The 19,056-nt window shown below is 45.4% G+C and overlaps 1 protein-coding gene across 3 annotated transcripts in view; it reads right to left on the bottom strand.

The window, feature by feature from the left end:
- Positions 1–2,239: 2,239 nt before the first annotated feature.
- PLD1 (phospholipase D1) overlaps positions 2,240–19,056 on the bottom strand; it is a 76,423-nt gene continuing 59,606 nt past the window's right edge. For all 3 annotated transcript variants that reach the window (XM_062603276.1, XM_062603278.1, XM_062603277.1), the window contains 8 exons: positions 17,337–17,447; positions 16,522–16,610; positions 13,304–13,417; positions 11,820–11,869; positions 10,731–10,865; positions 8,262–8,415; positions 7,749–7,863; positions 2,240–7,188 (listed from right to left, as the gene is read on the bottom strand). In XM_062603276.1, the coding sequence (XP_062459260.1) occupies positions 6,964–7,188; positions 7,749–7,863; positions 8,262–8,415; positions 10,731–10,865; positions 11,820–11,869; positions 13,304–13,417; positions 16,522–16,610; positions 17,337–17,447 (993 nt within the window). In that variant the 3' untranslated portion in view covers positions 2,240–6,963. The remainder of the gene's footprint in view (positions 7,189–7,748; positions 7,864–8,261; positions 8,416–10,730; positions 10,866–11,819; positions 11,870–13,303; positions 13,418–16,521; positions 16,611–17,336; positions 17,448–19,056) is intronic.

The following is a 19,056-nucleotide window of genomic DNA, read 5'->3' on the forward strand; positions in this document are numbered from 1 at the left end:
GCAGAGCACCACACAGCTCCTGAGCAGCAGGCAGACAGCTCCCTGGCTTTCGCTGAGCACCAGTAATCTCCAGGTAATAGAAACCTATGAAGCCATGATAACATTATCTCCCTGACCTCCTCTCCTTTGTCCTCAAATGGGAACTCACAAGATGTTTAATTATCGAGATCAGGCTGAATGTGGAAAGATTACTCATCAGTGATCCTGGATATAAACAGTTTCCTTTGCAGAATAATTTCTTCTCTAAGGACTTCCCCTCCTCCTCTCCAAATTAATTTCCATCCCAGCCATGAGCCTCAGTAGAAAATCTTGCCATCATAATTTTGAGCTAAATATTCTGAGTAATCAATCAAAGCAGTGGAACCAATTTTGAAACTGTCACTTTTAATTTTTCCAATGAAGAAAAAAAAAGGAGTATTTCACTCAGTGCAGTTATGACTTACTCTCTTAAAACCTTCGCTCCACTGCATCAGTGCTTCAGAGATGTACTTGAAAATCTGGAGGGCCGGCACAATTGCAGAGAAACTTAAACAGATTGATTTTTAGCAGTGATAAGAAACCTGTTTCTTCACATGCCCTTAGAGCTGTCTCACAAAACCTTTTCTTTCTTTTTTCCTTCCCTACTTTCCTCCTGTACAAAACCAACTATAGCATATTAGTAATTTCATACACGCAGAAGGCTGGCACTCACTAAAAAGTTGACATGTTATTGAGAGTTCAGTGCATAAATGCATGGCTAATGAAGGCCCAAAGAGTACATGTGCTCAGTGCTGGCATGGAGGAGAGGATTTCTCTATCCTCTGACAAGGATGCCTGTGGACACATCAGCAACAGAGAGGCTGAGCTGTGGTAGGAGGTAGGAGTAGCCTCCATACAAAATTTGCTGAAAAAAATCCCTCCTGGAAAGAACAGGTTTATTAAACACATCAGGAATTGCACTTTGTGTTCAGAGTACATGTGGGCTGCACCTCTGCTCAGCAAGGAGCCATCCAATTAGAGGCTTTGCAAGTAGTTCAAGTGAGTGCTTCGGCTACAGAAAAGTCAAAGGGAGTTCTGCCTTGGCCAGAGGCAGCATGGTCCCGCACTGGTTTGTGCCAGCTACACAGCCTGTAAGCTGCTGTGCACTTATGTTTTTAATGGGCTGATGGATGTGGATGAAGTTGTGCCTGGTAAAAGCACTGCATGCCTATGCATGGGAGAGGGAACACAGCAAAAGCAGCAACAGTGCCCTCAAGCTGAGCCCCAGCATTACATAGAAATGGAAAGGACCCTTTCTCCAAACTGATACCTACTTTCTAGATCAGGACCATTTCTAGTTTCACATTAATTTCACACCAAGATAAGCTTACATTGAGAGGCTATGGTCTCCTGCTCTGCTTGCATCAAAACCAAGTGATGCCAGCAAGCAGGAGACAGCCAGGGATGCCTGCCTCTGCTACAACTGTCACCCTCTCACTGGTCCTGCTGCCAGTGGCCTCTCTGCACACAGCAGTGCCTGGCAGGTCTCCGCATCCCTCCTGTTGCTGTTATCTCCCCTTGCAAGTCCTCGTGAGTGTGACGCAGTGAGCATGTAATTAGCTGTGAGATGTCGGAGCGGTAGCAGAAGCTGACAGTGTCAATCAGCAGCTCCCCGAGTTCTACCAGCACACCCCTGCCCTGAAGCTCCAGCTCTGTTATCTTGGTTTATTGTGTTTATCAAGAGCACAGATTGGATTTGGAAGTTCTGAAGATGCGGAGAGCCCTTTGGCATTTGAGGAAGGAGATGAGAAACCGAAGAAACACAGAAGTTAATATGTTTTCAGCTTGCAAGAGAGCTTGGAAATGCCACTGATGCGTTATTAATCTCTCTCACCCTGGAGGACAATAGTAATCTGCTTTTTCCTCTATGCTGAATTACCTTTACTGAAAGTTAAAGGGGACAGTGGCAAGTTAATTCTGTTTTGGAGACAGACAATTCTGTGCCTTTTATAGTGCTTTTGGATTACTAAAACTCCTTTAAAACAGGATTTTAAAAATCAAAGAAGTCCAATTTTCTCTTTCTGTGCTGTTTCATTCCAGCAATTTCTCTCTCCTAGGACAAATGACTCAAGTCTTGCCCTTTTCATTGCAATTCTGACTCCTTTTCCATCACGTCTTGTCTGCTCAGACAGCACTGCTAGTGCAAGATACAGAACTTGGCCCACAGGCAGAATGTGCCCACAGTCCCCAAAACAAGCAGAAATGAGAGCAAGGCTAAACATTTTGATATGATGATCAGTTGTATTTTCAGTCCATTAATACACATTCATTTACCAGATACAAATGGAGTGGAAAGAAAAGCAATTGTTAGCAGAAACAAGGACACAAAACTCAATTCCAGCAGCCTTCACAGAAGGAATATTCAGTGTTCACAACCGCACTCTTGGAAGGTAGAGACGCACAGAGACATATCTGAAGTGGAAGATCCTTTTTTGTTGATTAGTTTAGCTAGACACATGATTTAGAAAAAAAATCCAATCCCAACAATTCCCAGAACTGTGACTTTTGACATTTTTGCCATTTCCCATGTGTCAGGAAAGAGGTAAGTTGGAATTGTTTACATGGAGGAGATTTTAGGAAAACATACTGGGAGGGAAAAATAGAATAATCACAAATACTGGAAGATATAACAAGGAAACAGGGAAGGAAATTAAAAAAAAAATAAGGGAAAGAAAAGAAATTCCAAGAGGATCATGGCATTCAGTGGTCGATGGATAGTCTGCGGGTCTGTTCCACTTTGATATACCTTAGTTTTGCATGCTTAATTTGATTCACTGCTATGGTGTTACACTCCTGGTTCAAGGCTCGATTCTGCAAAGCTCCTGCTTTCAGCAGTACCTCAGCTGCACAGAAGGTGTTGCTGGTTTCAAGCCACAAAATGTGAGTGTATTCCCATCTTGCAGGCCAACCTCTGCTCCTGTACCTGGTCTGGAGCCCACTTGCTCTCCTCACCTTGGCCACCACTGCACTCTACAGACCAAGTCTTTTCTGCCAGAAAACCACTGCAGCAGCTCTGCAGCCGATGGACGTGTGTCAGTTTAGACCAGCAGGGATTTGGGTCTTTACATTCGGCAGGAGAAGGAGACGGCATTAACCTAAAGGACCATTCAGACTTTTATTTCAATGTTCCACAAACGCAATGCACAAAGGACTTGTTACATTAAAATAAAAATAGAAAACCACATCCGAGCTTGATTGTACATGGGTGTTTCCTTGGAAGGAAAAAAGATATTGTAAGTTATTAATATCAGGGTCCCAGTGAGGCAAAACCTACACTGAGGTCTCCCCTGAGGGACAGCACCAGGATTGCAAAACTACGTTCTGAAACCTCATCAAAAGAAATGAAAATGGAGCATTTCAGGTTTAATCTAGCCAAGCTCACATCAAGTCAAGTGACAAACTGAGACCAAGAGACCAGAAACTGAGCTGAGCGCTTAGCATCTGCCATGGAGCACTAGAGTAGTCTTTCTGCAAATCATTTTCCAGTGAAGTTCTAACATATGATGATATTTTATCCCTTGTTTTTTAAACCATCCACTAACTTTGCAGTGGAACACTTACCCAGTCCAGCAGCTGTACAACAAAACACATTTTAAAATATCAGACTATTAAAAAGACAAGGAGTATGAGTTCTCAAAGTGGCATGTGTTAAGGAATAAATTAAAAGGAGGTTATGAGGGAGGTGGTCTACTCAGGTTGAACTACAAAATAAAGACTGAGCCTGGGAGAAGTTCTCATTTCCTATAGATCTAACAAACAAATGCCACAAGAAACAGTTCATGTTCCTGGGTTTGCTAGTGCTTGAAACCACATTGCTTGTTACAGTACTGTATATTTGCGAGCGATCCTCTCCAGCTTGAAGGTATTAAACCCACACTGGTATTACAGACTAAGTAGTAGCGATTGTTTAGGTGCAGAAATTAACCCTGTCAAGGCGCTCAATCTCACAGGCTTCTTAATATAAGAAGTAAACCTCTAGCTGACAGGATGCAAGGAGCCAGCTTTGCACAGCACAGCCTATGTGTGCAAACAAGCGTGCCTTCACTGGAAATGGCTCTAGCCCCAGCATTTGTTTGAGGTGAGCAATGCCACAACCATGGGGGGCTTCAGTGGCCCCTTGAGCCCTGGGGGATGCCAGGCTCTCTGCACTGTGCCAAGGCTGCCTTGCACACCTTGCCAGCATTGGAACATTACTAAATTCTTGGTATCTGGAATTTAGCACCAACACATGGATGTTCAGTACAACTCCTCTGTTCCCACGGAGGGAAACCTCCTTCTGGACACAGAGCCAATGTGAGGCTTGTCTGCTATTTTAATAACAAAAAACCTTAATTAGCACCTTTTCATACATAATCAGCCAATTAAACCTCTCCTCCATGGCTCTGCCCTGTTGCTTGGGACCAGCATCCATCATGCTGTGGGTGGAGTGTTGCAGAACTTGGGTGTTTTTTTCCCCAAAGGAGCCTGGCAGAAGGGGACTTAATGCCACTGGAGTTATGAAGCCCCAGTAGTTATCTACCTACCACTTTAAGAGACAATATAAGGATAATTTAACACTTACAAAAGTCTTTGCTAATATGAGGATGGAGACAATAAGAGCACTTAGAAGATGACAGGAGTCTTGCACTTCAAGGTTCACATGTAGGGGTGGCAGGGTTGAATGCTTCCTTTTCAACTATGAATACAGATCTGTGTGACTTACAATGATTCTTTGACAGGCTGTAATTGTTTCAAGTTAGCAGCTTTGTTCAAACTAAAACAGCTAAAAACATATCAGGAGAGGAAAGCTCTGAACTTGCACTGATGTAAAATTACAAGAGAACTTTGATCTTTCTTGATTGCAAATGGTTGGAGCACATATTGCTCTGGTTCTGCAGGGGGTGACCCCAGGTCAATTTTTAAGGGAAAAATCAAAACTCAAGGGAACCTACTTATCTGCTAACAGGGCACTAGCTAAAAGCACCAACCCCTGGACCAAAGATCACCACATAAAATGCTGCGCATGCACTTCCATCACGCTAGCCAGACCACAGATGAACCGACCAGAAAGGAGTGTAATATGCAACTGTATCTACAAAACATAAGTGTAAAACAGTGGGAACTGTAGGAAAGGGCTGGAAGAATGCCTGGAGTTGTTACTTACTTGGGTGATGCAGTAGGTACAGAATTATCTGGTTCCTATTTACACATCTGAAGACACCAAAGGCAATCAGCTAAAATGTGCCAGCTGTGTTTTAGGAATAGCTAGGCAACTGGTGTGATTCTTTTCCAGTTAAAAAAATGAGTAAGACCATAGAAGAGGCAGGAGAGATAAAACCAAACTTGCTTGTGAATTAAATAGTTCACCTGGTCTTTTGACTAAGGATTGTTGGGCACAGGGTTAAATGCAGCTAGCAAAGGGTTTCCCCCATACACCACAGCAGCCGAGGAGCTCAGCCTCCCACTTTTCCAGGTACGACTCTTCACTAGGCATTTCTAACAGTCCAGTCTCTTAGTGTTTGACATGGCACTGCTGACTGCCAAGGAACACCTCTCCTGGGATTGCAGTTGGAGCTGGACATGAAATTGTGAGACATGGCTCACTGCAGGTAGAGCAAAGACCCAGGACAGCACCCACCACGTGAGGTCCTGAGTGGCGGCGTTTTGCCTAGGGATGCCGAGTGAAATTGCTGCTTCGCTGCACGGCGAGATGCAAAATATAGGTTTGGAAATTGTCTTATAGAAATGGAAAACAGGGATGGGCATGCCGAGTTTTCCCTGTGCTTAGGAAGACACATCCTGCATGGCTGAGCTCAAAGATTGTGGCTGGTCTAATAACAAAGTAGACCACAGCAAAGGCTTTGCTAACTGCTTCCCTTCCCCCATATATACATCCCACCTACGAAGCAACACGTCTGCTCAGTTTGAGCATGGCATCAGCTCTAGCTTAATGGCCTTTCTCTTCCTTAAAAGGGAAGAAAGGGATGGAAAGAAAAGCCTATCTATGTACTGCAAATTAAATGCATGAATGGAGGATGCAGAGCACAGAGCTTTGTTCGGCCCATGCTGAGTTTCGAGTTTCTGTCCCATTACAGGCAGTGGCTCGCTCTCTTTAAGCTCCAGAGATGATCTAAGGCTTGAGTTTAAACCTTGATCCTCTCCTGGAGAAAGCATTCACACTCAGTCTCAACAAACTGATGTATTACATGCCTGCAAAGGCCAGCAAACTCTGGTGATTTTCAGCAACTCCAGCTCCATTGAGGCTGCCTTTTACCAAGACCTAGGCAGTGCCATGCACTGCACGTGAGGACTGCTGATTGCTGTAGCTGTGATAGAAACATTTGGGGTTTTCCCCCCAAAGGGGAGGAAAGACTGAAATGCTGATTCTGATACAAGATTCTTAGTCCATTTCCATTTAAGAAGTGAAACACCTGCAAGTGGTAGGACAGCCCAAGGCAGCACCAAACAGCACTTCCTGACAGCATCAGAGTTGTATGACATGCTCTGACGGCATATGAAAGGGGCAAGATGGGGGACTCCAGCAAGCCAAGGCGCAGATACCCGAAAGCCTTAGAAGCACATGCAGCCCATCATTCCTGCACAGCCACAGCACAATCACAGTACGTATGCAACCACAGTATACAGCTGGCAGTAGTAACAACAGCAACTGGGATTTGTTTCTTATCCTAGGAAGTGGCCTGCATCCTTTAGGCACTCAGAACATGCCATAAGAAGTAACTCCTTCAGAGGTTAAACGTCTCATCTGCCATGATTTCTAAGTCTTTCTGCTCCTCTCCTTTGCTAGTGTTGACTTGCTTTGAGTTCCTCCACCAAAATCCTTAAGAAGGGCACGTTAGCTTGGTGGAGATCTGTCACCTCCCTCAGCAATAAAAGGCTTTCCAAAATCCTGTAATGTTCAACAACTTGTCTCTAGAGAACCAGAGTTTAAAACATAAAGCAGTCTTCTTAAGTCCAAACCTCCATGGGTACCATGGACTCCTTTGTTCCAACGGAGGGAAGCAAGTACTCTTCCTCCAGAAAACGAAAGGGGAATTGTACTAAAAACCCACGAATCTTTTTCAATTCTTCTGCTGCTTTTGCAGGATCATCATTTGCTAATTTGGGCTTGTTGATGAAATCACGCAGTTGGGTTAAATTATTCACCTGATCACTGGGAAGGCATCGAAAAACCTGATCAAAACAGAAAATGGTATGTCAGTGCAGGGGAAATACTGCAATGCAGAGCTCCTGAGAAGGACCAAAACATCTAATACAAATTCCCTGGGATGGTAGTGACTTAATTAAGAGCCTGGAGAACATGGAGGGAAGACGCATGTGCCTATCTGTGATACGGCTGGAGCAGGCAGAGGGGAAGCTCCAGGGCTTTTTCTTATCACTGCAAAAGCTCATTAAAAAACAGAAGTAAAATTTGCTTCTACTCCAGTTATGCCAAGTAGAAGCAGTAAGTACACCACAGCCACTCACTGGAACTACAGCTGATATAAGTAAAAGGAGAAATCAGAACTGCTGCCTTCTTGGGCTGCTGCCACATTTCAAGGATGCACAAACTCCAGTGCCTTGTTCACAGCTCTTCCATCTGACACTACTCATTCCTTGAAAACACCTCTGAAGGTCCCACCCCAGGAGCTGGACCTGCTGCACTTGCTCTCCCTGTGCTGCTTCTCCCATTGGCATCTGCTGCTGCTGCATGGGAAGGAGAGAAGGGAAAGGCATCATGTTCTGTTCCTCACCTTATCAAAGATGGTGGCATTGCGAGCTGCTGTAGAAATCCACACCTCCTTGAAAAATCTGTCACACACAGGATCCTGGTGTTCCGGACTGAGATCAGAGCCGCCAAGGACAACCCTGAGAAGATAAAGCAATTGATGCTCATGGAAGCTCAAGCACTGGGTATTCCCCCTCTTGAGAAATGCTAGGAGATGAAAAATTTCCTTGGGACTTGCCAAACCCTGTGTGCTCCCAGCAGTCTCCTGCTCCTGTCCCTGGCAATAGTCTGTCAGCTGTAATGCTGCTCAATTTTCTACTTCTTTTCCTGGGCAATAATTGTCCAGATGGAAAATGGGGAGGGAGAAGCTAAAAAAGAAACCCCAATGAAACAGCAGCAGAAGATCGGGCTAAATCCAGGGCAGGCAATGCTAAACCTGAGCAGGCAGCAACTCTTTTTGTCTGAAAGGCTACTGGCAGGCAAAAGCCTGAGCAAGCCTTGCCTGCATGCTGCTCACTGCCAGCCCTGTGCATCCCACCTGAAGCACCGCAGCCGGAGGGACTGGGCAAACTTCCCAGCGCTGTAGTCTTCCCCATCCATCACAGAGGGGACGGTCTCAGTGTCCTGCACGATGATGGCCATCTCGCTGTCCCTCTTTCCCAGCATGCTGCGGTCATTGATGTTGGCAGAGCCTGGCAAGGGGGAGAATAGAGCACCGGTAAGGCACCACAGCTGCATGGGATGCTCCTGCACACCCTTCATCACCACCCTTTGCATCTCTTGTCTCCATGGGGGACCATCTATGGCTTCACTAGGTAAAGCCCTCACTAGAGGTCTTCCTTGTGGAAACACAGACCTTGAGAGCCAGGATTTGGGGAAGGGGAAAAACCTCCAACTAATTTTTGCAGGCTTCAAATGCTCCAGGTTTGAAAGAAGATTAAATCATAGTCAAGCTCGGGCCCTCGTTTTTAAACGTTTACTCTCTCTGAAACTTCCCAGATACTTTTGCTGAAGGATGCCACAGCTTTCAAAGGGCTTAACTGCATTTGGTTTGGATACTAGGTTACCTGACACAGGATGGGCTTCATGGATAAATCTGCTCTCATCCTTAGTAATGTAAAGAAAGGAAGCTTTTCATTTTCATTTGTGAAGGTCATCTCCTTGCTGTGGGCTGCACATCTGCAAAGGCAGCCTCCTGTCCTGCCAGGACCACAGTTTGTGTCTGCAGACACAAGAACTCAGGCACCATCCCTGCTGATGCAGCAAGGCAGCAGAACACCCCAGGACTCTGCAGGACTTTCACACTACAAGAGATGTTTCTTCTCTACTCCTTGCCCTGTGCTTGCTACCGCATGCTGTGCAAGACCCAAATGCCAGGAAGTGGAGGTGTGCTTTCCAGAGGGTTGCAAAGGGGCCCCCTTCCCCAGTGCTGGAGACCCATGGGTGTCCTGTGCACAGTTCCTGGCTCACACCTTGAGAAACAACCACTTCTGTCCCCAGTGCTGCTGGAGGGCAGCAGACATTTGTTCTGTTGCATTTCTACTGCATGGCTCTGCCCATGCCTTTTGGGGGGGGGGGTGTCCCTCTCCAGAATGCATCACCATGCTCATGTAAAGGTTTGTATGTACTTGGCCCCGCGTGGTGGCTCCAGCCCTGACTCTGCACAGTGCCGAGAGCTCCCCTTGCAGGACCTGACACCCATAGCATTGCTCAAGAACAGGTGAGGCTTTATACCCAAACCAGTTTCTGCGTCTCATGTAACCATCAGAAAGAAAGGGACTGGGGACACCACAGCACTTGCTGGCTCCAAAGGAACCACAAGATGCAGCCAGCAATAGGAGTCATCAGGTCATTAACCCACAGAAATGACCAAACAGCCCCCAGCTCTAGAAGAGACCCTCAGGCACTAGGTAGCCATTTAGCCTTCCCAGTGACTGAACTGACTCAAGAGGACTTCACCCCTCCCAGAGGAAAAATGAGCTGAGCCTCTCTCTTGCACAGTGGTCCCATTAGCATTTTATTTCCATGCACAGTCTTTCATGAGTGTTAAAGGGATGACACTGCCTCCCCATCTTCTCATCAGCTGGCACAGATGCAAATGTTGCATAAAAATCCATCCTCAGGCTTATAGGTACAGAAAGCAGAAGACCTGTCTCAGCTCCCTCTCCCAGATCACAGTTGCAAAGCCACTGCTCCTGCTGCAACACTGAAACCACTTCTGAGCTGCTCTGTGTACCGGAGATGAGACCTGACCCCGCAACAACGGAGGAGCAGACCTAACCACAGGTCATCCGAGACTACAGCTGAACTGCTGCATTGAAGGAAGGAAGTATTCTGAGTCCTACAAAATCTGGTATTAAATTATTTTTTGGCAAAGTTCCTGTTGCTGACACAGCAGATAAAAAAAGGTTTCTTCAAAGGAACAGGCCAAAAAACTGCTTTTCTGCTGTGATATAGAGCTCTGAGCCTGAAGTCTCTTGTCTTTGCTGCATGGTCTCATAATAAATAGGGTAAAAAAAGAGAAAATGGATGAAATGTTATCTATTACTTGTTATAACATATTTCGCCATTCTTAGGAAATGGAGCTGATAAATGACACATGTTGCCCAAAGCTTCCAAGTTTTACGGCACATTCTGTTCTTTAAGGAACAGATGACAAGTCTAAAAAGTCTTCCTGTTAGAGCAGTTTGATACAAGACAGATGGACAATATTCCCTGCACTGGGATTCTCTTCACTGTTACACTGAGATTCAAAACCATTTTACAAAAACAAATTAAATGACAGTCCCACAGATCCTTTCCTCCCTCCTACCTACCTTCCTGATGAACTTACGCATCTGGGCTTTGGGTTGTTTTTTTAAACAACAAAATATTTCACAAGAAAGAAATCACAGCATAGAAAAGCACACAGCACCACAGCCTGCACTGATTACGGGGCAGAGAAACGAAGGGTCTAATGCAGATATAACTGAGTGTTCCAAACCCCTCCCACAGGCCCCCTGCTCACCGATTATAACTGTGTTGTCATCAGCAATAAGCAGCTTGCTGTGAACATAGATGAGCTCTGTGACTAGTTTTCCTTCCAACTCAGCATATGTTCGAAGTCCACAGAACGATATGTAGTTTATCCACTTATCTCCAACTGAAAATTAAACAAGATGAGGGATGAGGAAGGTGGAAAAGAGAAGAAAGATAAAAGACCCATATAAATAACAATTCACTTTTGACTTAAATAAGAAACAGATAATGGAAATTAGTTCATAAATAGACTTTACAAGCTGCCTGTGGGCTTCCTGCGCTGCTCTGATCCACTGCCTGCTTGAATACTTCCACTATGGCAAGAAATGACCCCCGATCTCCCTTGTGCAGCATGCCAAGTCCTCACAATTGATCCAAATGTCTTAAAATAACTGGACCATGCGACTGCCCTTCTGCAAATGCTGCAGAAAGGAAGCTGGAAGCAGGTGTTTTGTCCATGCACAGTATGGAAATATGTCCTAATGTACTTCTCTGCAGTTCAGATGTATGCAAACACCCAGAAGGAATGAGGCATTATGTACACCCCTGGTATTTGTGACATATAGGTTTTCATAGTGCTCTGATTTCAAGCTGGCACCCTCACAGCAAGGAAGCAGCTCAGAAACAGCATCCTGCTTAGGCAGGTTTTCCCTCTTTGTGTTTGACAACTGACAGAAACACACGCAGGGTGGGATTCACAGGGGAGGCTGAAGGCTTGTCACTCCCAAAAGCAGGCCCCCAGGACATTTTTCAAACAACATGATCCTGAGCAGCTGCAACCTCTGCTGTCTTCTCCCTGGGGTCCTCCCCTCCTCCAGATCAGGGCTGCATCCAAGCATGAAGTCTGACAACTGGCCACAGCTTGCATGTTCCAAAAGACCTTGCCATGGGATAACAGCAGAGGGAGGTCATTCACCAGCCCCATGAGCCCATAGCACATGACGCTATGAGATGCCCCAGTCACAGCAAGCCATGTTAATAAGAAGCTGGAGAATCTGATTTATGTGTCATAGACATAGACACTGAACAGCAGCATCCCAAGACTAAAAAACATAGAGGAGAAAAATAAAGTTCTTACCCTCTGTCTTCAACTGGCCCAGGATTGAGTTTTCTCCTCGGCACATGGTCCTGGAAAGAAGGTAGGCAGCCGTCAGCACCACCGTGACTCAAGGCAACAGCATATGCTGAAGCAGAACCAGGCAAGGTAAATCACAAACACAGATGCCTCTTAAATACCCTGTGCAAGCAGAAGAAACACGGTGCTTCCAGAACACACATTTTCCCTGAATGACTGTTGATGTATCATGGACTGCTCATTTCCTGTAAGAGCTCGTACCAATCTGCACAGGAGCTGGGGAGCATTTTTGCTTTCTAGAGCACACCTCGATGATAAATGTCTTACAAACAGGGCTGCTACTGTCTGTGCCACAGGTCTGGATGTGAAATTGCATTAAGAAAATAACATGTGCAGAACACCAGGTCAGGGAGTTTGCATGAGTATGGCTGGGCTGGAAAAGCCACAGCCTGCATCTCATTCAAAAGAGCCCAACCCATGGGCAATTTCTCAAGACTTGTGGCTGCCCTTGCAGAAGAAAGCTGAGGCAAAAGGGCCTAATTAGAGAGACATGCTGCTTTCCTTCTGCTTGTGTCTCCTGTCCCACTCATCCTTCTGGATGTCTGCTGGTCTGCAGGGATCCTACTGCACAAGGAAGATTTCTTCTGTCTCCACAGACATACCATAACACAGAAGCTTTCCAGTAAAACCATCTTGCCTTGGACCATTTTGCCTTTCTCTACAGCCCATTTCTAGCACAGGGCTACCTGGCACCACTGTGTCTCATTCCTTCCCATGAGGCTTGCAACTAGGCGTGCATGAGTCCCTCAGACACATCCATGCTGGAGCAGGGGAATGACATTGGGGAATATGCTGTTGCTAGCAGAGCCAGGCAAAGTATTGGCCAAAAAGGCAGATTTGGAGACAAAGCCTGCCTAAGGAACCTACAGAACTGCAAGCTCCATTCTGGCTCCAGTGGTGATGGGGATGCTGCCAGAAGGAACTGTAGCAAGCACCATGGGAAGTGCCTACAGGAGAGCATGACTGTAGAGTGGGAGGGTAAAGAGCTCAGAGATGAAGAGGTCCTGGTCTGATGAGCTAAAATGAAAATGTTATGCCACACATGGACAGTAACTGAGAGTCAGGAATTGGTGGGTTTGTGTAAAGGATTGGGGAACCCATTGTGCCAGGGCAGAGTGGGATTTCCCCAGATCTGTGAGGGTGTTTGCCTGCAGAAAGCGCTGGGTTTTACCCACCGCACTTCCCCAACTCAGCTAGCATTGCCTCACCTCCTGATGCGAACCCTAAGGCTGGCAAATGCATGAGCTATAAGTACTAAATGAAAGCTATAGTTTTCTGCTTTTCCAAACACTGTGTACATGGGGACAGCATCTAGTGTGATGCTGCGTGGATGGATGGTGGCTGGAGCCTTGGGCACCACCTGCAGCAAGCAGAGGTGACGAGGGAGGTCTCTGACAGCCTGCCTGCAGCAGGGCTGCCTGCAGTACCTGTAGTTGAAGTGCATTATGGCCTGCAGCGCACTCCCCCCACCAGTCGAGATGTCTCCTTCAAACCCAGGCAGCAGCGGGATCACCACGTACACTCGGAAACGCTTGTTTTCCCTGAAAAGAGAGTATGGGGGAATATTAGCCTGTAAATATTACAGCTTCCTGCAAGGTGAAGGCCTCCTGTTTTCACTTTCCTTGCACTAACCAACTTGGTTTTCATCCACAGCTACTATGCAAATTTTAAGAGAGCAAAAAAGTATGAAGTGTATTTCCAGTTACATATCTTCATCACCTGCCAGCAGTACTTCAGTGCGTGTTCAGGCTGCCAGGAGGAGAAGCAGATAGCAAAAGAAGCTAAAGGAAGAGAAACGCATTTTCACCAGAGTTCAAGGGCATAGTGATTGTTTTACAGATCATGTCTGTCACTCATTTGAGCACCCGGTAGCCCAGTCACGGCAATACTGCTTGAAACTGGTGTGTATAACTGCCTAAGATTACAAAGCTATCACAGGCAGAAAACCGAAATCTAACATGATGTTCTCACTTCATCCTGGTTTTTAGAAGCCAGAAACATCACAAAGGCTGGAAGAAGCTCAGGGCACAAGAAAAACATTTATCACTCAAGGAAGGCAAGTATATCACTAATACATCACAACCCGCAAAACTCATTCCCAGATTTCCTCCAGACTAAGCCGTACTCTATAACCATGATCTGATTCAGAACAAAGGCTGCAATTGTGGCACTGCTTGGGGCTTTTCTTAAAGCCCACCTTTGGGTTTTCTTTGCTGACAAAAGCTAGACGCATCTGCTCTGCCAGCGCTTTCCAGGCGCCCTGGGGTACTGGCAATCCCCTGCCCTGCGCATCGGAGGAGGATGCTCTACTGCAGGGTGCTGCCACTAGATGGCAAACACAGTTTAACCAGGACAAAACCATTTCAGCAGCAGACTGAAGATAAGCCAGTTTGCAGCTTTTGGTTAAAGTATAGCTTCGTCGGGCAAGTCGTGCCTGTGAATTTAAGGGCACGGGAATCATGAAGCACTGGGGTCTCATTTGAGCTAGGAGGGAGACAGCGAGGGCTTGTGTTTCTTTTATTTCAACCAGTGCTTCCTTATACTGCATGATGCACTGTAAACTAGCCTCAATTTGTCAGCTGACCCCAGGAACAGCTAATGAAGTCTTAACTGCACACAAGAGACTTTGAAATGAAGCCTGTTTGTATCATGAAAAAGATCTACCAACAAAAGCATTCCCCAAAAAGCAGCTTGTTTCTCCAAAGCCCAGTGTTTACTGAACTAGCTAGAGCTACCCATGGAAAAAAAACAATACCACAAAAACAAAAAAGAGGAAACCAAGAACAGAATATTACTAGCTACATCAGTAGCAAGTATTTGGTCTAGAAGAGTGAGAAGTATACAAGCTTTACTAAAGACCTTAATTTACAATTAAACATCTGTGTGTCACTTACCCTGTTTTCCCAGGGCAGTTGGAACATGAGCATGTTGATGATGACACAAACCATTTACGTCTGAGTTTACTTTTAATCTTGGGCAATACCAAGCACTCTGGAGCATGCAGAATTTGAATCTTATATTTAGTGAGATCACCAACATTATGCTGGCACAATACTGGCATAAAATTGGAGTAATACAGATGTGAGCATCACATCTGAAAATGGGTCACTGAAGAATTGGTGTGACTCCCTTTTGTGCCAGACTTTTTGACATCTGGACAGAAAGACACCCACTACATAAGCTTTACATAACAGGAAAATCTTAACAGATTACCTGAAGAATTTGCTGCTACCTCAGTAGCACTGTTAGAAGCAGGCAACAGATGCAAAGGGCCCATAGCATGAGCTCCCAAAGGCAGGAAAGGCAGTCAGGAGTGGCTTTCCAGGAGGACACCAACCAGCACAGAGATGCTGTATCCGGCTGCCTGCAAGGCTCCAGGTTGCAATAAAAACATCCACAGCACCATTTCCAGCAGCACTGGCACCACTCCTCATCTACCCTGTGTAAGAATATCCACCCCATCTTTTAATCCTTAGCTAATATCAATTATTTGGGCTATGCACTGCAGCTCAGATTACCAGCAACTCCACCCTGTTACTCTGCCCTGTTGTTAATGCCATAGCAGATAACACCCATGCTCTCCCAGTTTGAACAGTGCTCCTCTTTCCACAGTGCCTCTGAACAAAGCCTGGCTCATGGCAGCTCCTGTGGCCTTGAAGATTCTGCCTGTTCCCTGGTGACTGCATGTCCTGGGTTAGCTGCCTCTACCCAAGTGGGAATTTCCAAGCTCAAGTGTCAAAGAGAGAGAAATTTCTGTGACTCTGGAGAGAATACCTCTGGGAAAGCATTCCCTGCATAGCTCTGGACAATTACAATATGGAAAAAAACAACAGTTCCAAGAAATGTCTCCATGCATGGTGAAAAAGCATGTGAGAGATGAAAGAAGTTCTGTGTACCAGCCCAGCAAGGCCAGGATACAGGTTTAGACTATGACATCAATGTACCTTAAAGAGCAACCTCACACAAGGCTGTACAGGATGGAAACAAAAACAAGCTTTAATATAAATTAATTTTTATATTTTCATTAATTATTAATTGATAATTAACAAGTACCTGTGATAGTAATGTTAACAAGGGGTTAAGTGTGCTGAAGTAAAAGGAGTATCTAGAACATGGCTGGATCTGATCCACCCAGGAATAAATGATGGTTCCCTTGCAATGGGGGTTGTAAATACCCTCCAGCACTTACCAGAAAAAGTTGTTCAAACAATAGCTGAGCCCCACAGTCAAATCCTTGAAATGTGTTTGCTTCCTCTATCTGAAGCCAATCCTCTCCACAGATAATTTGAATAAACCACAAAACCTAGTTCAATCTTCTTACCCGATAACTTGCCTTACCACACACACAGAGTTCAAGACTGGCTGGCTATGAAGCAAAGGTGTGTCTGAACCAGAGTATAAAGGACTCGCTTTTAAGCACGTTCCATAGTTTAAAATGTACTTGCACCACGGTAAGTCCAGAAAAAACACTTTGTGGATGCAAAGAAACCACAAGAGTCTCACTGCCGCAAATGCAAGCAGATGTTGGACCACACTGGTTCTGCTCTGGGAAAGCTATTGTACAGTTATGTTCATTAAGATATTATTTTACACCACACCATATAAATACACCTGGAAGACTTCCACTGCCTTGTTAACAGGTTACCTGTGAGCTTTAAGAATCCTCTGTGCAATCGCATCCCCAATCTTGTTCCAGACAACTTTGTCATCAGCACAGCTAATAAAAAACTGGTTCTGCAGGAAAAGCAAGCAAAGTTACTGTCAGACACCTCAGCAAGGAACAAAAAGATATTTGCACGCTTTATTTCAGACCAAGAGCCACAAAAGATAGCTGGCTTGTGTGCCACTTCAGGGGATGCTTTTCAAAAATTATCATTAAACCATGTGTGCCTGTGCTCACTTAGAGAATTAATTAGTCCTTATTAATCACACTCCTTAGAAAACTCATGTAACAAGCAACCAAATAAGAGGCTTGGGGTGGAGGAAAAGACAGAGAAAAAGAGGAGAATAAGCATCTCCAGCCAGCCAGCTCTGAGAGTCACTCCAACATAGGAGATTCCTTCTGCTCAAGGCTGTACAGATGCAAGATCAGCTCTGTGAGTGAGATGTTTGGGCTTGAACAGGGGACACTGCAAAGCCATGGAGGGCACAGAAGACTATTGCACAGGCCATGAAAGTTGCTGGCAGTTTCACAAACAGGCTTATAAAACAGATGTCTACTTTTTTCCACCTTAAGGTCAGATGGCTGTCAGGGTACATACCCATCAGCCGGGTTCAAAGACCACTGAAGTTAATAGAAACAGATCCAAAAATTCAGAGCAGATGTTGTATTAATGTCCACGTGTGTCTAAATTCATAAAAAATTAAGACCAGACCTCAAGAAGTAGCATCACCCTCCTGATGGCTGCAAGCCATACCCAGAGCACCAGGACGCTCCTGCTTTCCCTCATTGCCACTCACTTCTATATATATGTAGTGCTTGCTGTTTTCTATCACACTGATATAGGCATTGTGGATAGACTCCTCGTGGTATTTAATGCCAGCCGACCAGTCAGCAGCAGAACGGATCACCTGGAAAGCAAGAGATGAACACCTTCAGCTCTGTCCCATCCAGGACACCATAGCATTGCAACTGAATTCTTTAAGAGGCAATGCTCTTCCCTTATACCATTTGCCTCTCAGGATTTCACTAGTAAGTTAATATGTACAACAGTTACCATTTATACTGCATTGGTAATAAAAAGAAAAGCTGCTCAAAAATAGTATTAATACTTAATAATGTGGTGATTAAAACTTAAGTACTCTGTTCCATTGCTGTGTTACTGCTGTCCCACCTAGGCAGCTCTAGATGAAACAGAAGTAGCACAGGAGTTCTGTTCTTGCTTAAGGTCTTATGACAAACTGCTTTTAAAACAACTACATTTTGAAGCTTTAGGCGTGCACATCCAGTGATCTCCTGTACAGTTTCCAGTTGGGGCAATGTCTTTTTCCCACAAAAAGGCTACATCATTACACAGTCTGATAAAGCAGGACGTGGCTTTGCCCTGAGCACTAGAGGTCACTTACTATTTCTGCCAAATTCTTGCATAAGCCATCCCATTTGCTATGATACAGCTTTAAAAATTCATGGCAGTTTGGCTGCTCATACTTAACCATTAATTTTCACTGTAAGTCCCCCTTCCAAGTAGATACTGCATGATGCCCAGGGCACATTCTCCCGTGCCTACTGCAGTTCTTGTGCAAGAGAGCCAAACCAGTATGAGAAAGAACCTTTGTTCATGCTCTCAGTCAGACTGAGCAAGCCCCACAGCAGACAACTTCCCATCCCCAACAGCCAGAGATGCCACAGCATCTCCCTCTCTGGTGCTTTGAGTCAAGAAGCAACCGCACTATGCCCCGAGTGACATTTTCCTAGATGGAAGTGTAGTTTTTAATTAAGTGAGACAGAGCACATGCTCAGGGAAACTATTACTCATTATTAGTGTCTGTCTTTAAACATCCTCAAGACAAAAATATTGAAACATTAGCCCTAAAAATAGCTTTCTACAGCCATTATACCAGCACTCAGAGCCAGTCACACACAGGACAAGATCCAAAGGCTGAGAGGATCTGTGAAACGCATGTGTCAGTATGTGCAAAATCCTGCCCTCTTTCAGGACGCAACATTTTTCCCTGGATATTTCTCCAATGGATTTCTTTTAATTCTCTGTGTCCAGCTTCTGCTTGGCTCCATGTTATTCTCCCTGTCCCCCTAACACCCTCACCCTGAGCTCTGCTGTCATATTGTCATCACCAGTAGCGTACCAATAGATAATAGCCCTTTGGTCCAGGTGCTGTATGCCTGAACCAAACCAATCTTCTTGTCTCCAGAGCATCTGTGGAGGAGGCACTGGGGGGCACTGCTGTCAAGTACCACACAGCTCTTGAGCCAATTCCTTTAACTGGACAGAAGGAGCTTTCTCCCACAGGTCACTGAAAAACAGATCCTGCTACTCTTGCCATTTAGCTGCTGCCTTGGCCAACAGAAGGGCACACGCTGCAGCCTCCCAAACTGAGCATCAGGCTCACAGATGCTCGAGGGAGGGAGCCAGCCCAAACACAAGGGCCTTCACAGCCTCTACTGGTCCCCAACAGCTGCCCTTTGCTTGCATAGACATATGCAAGATGATGCTGCTCATGC

The sequence above is a fragment of the Pezoporus occidentalis genome, unplaced genomic scaffold (genome assembly GCF_034315485.1).
Source record: "Pezoporus occidentalis ecotype Australia unplaced genomic scaffold, CSIRO_AGI_Poc_V1 ctg8, whole genome shotgun sequence".
NCBI classification, from domain to species: Eukaryota; Metazoa; Chordata; class Aves; order Psittaciformes; family Psittacidae; genus Pezoporus; species Pezoporus occidentalis.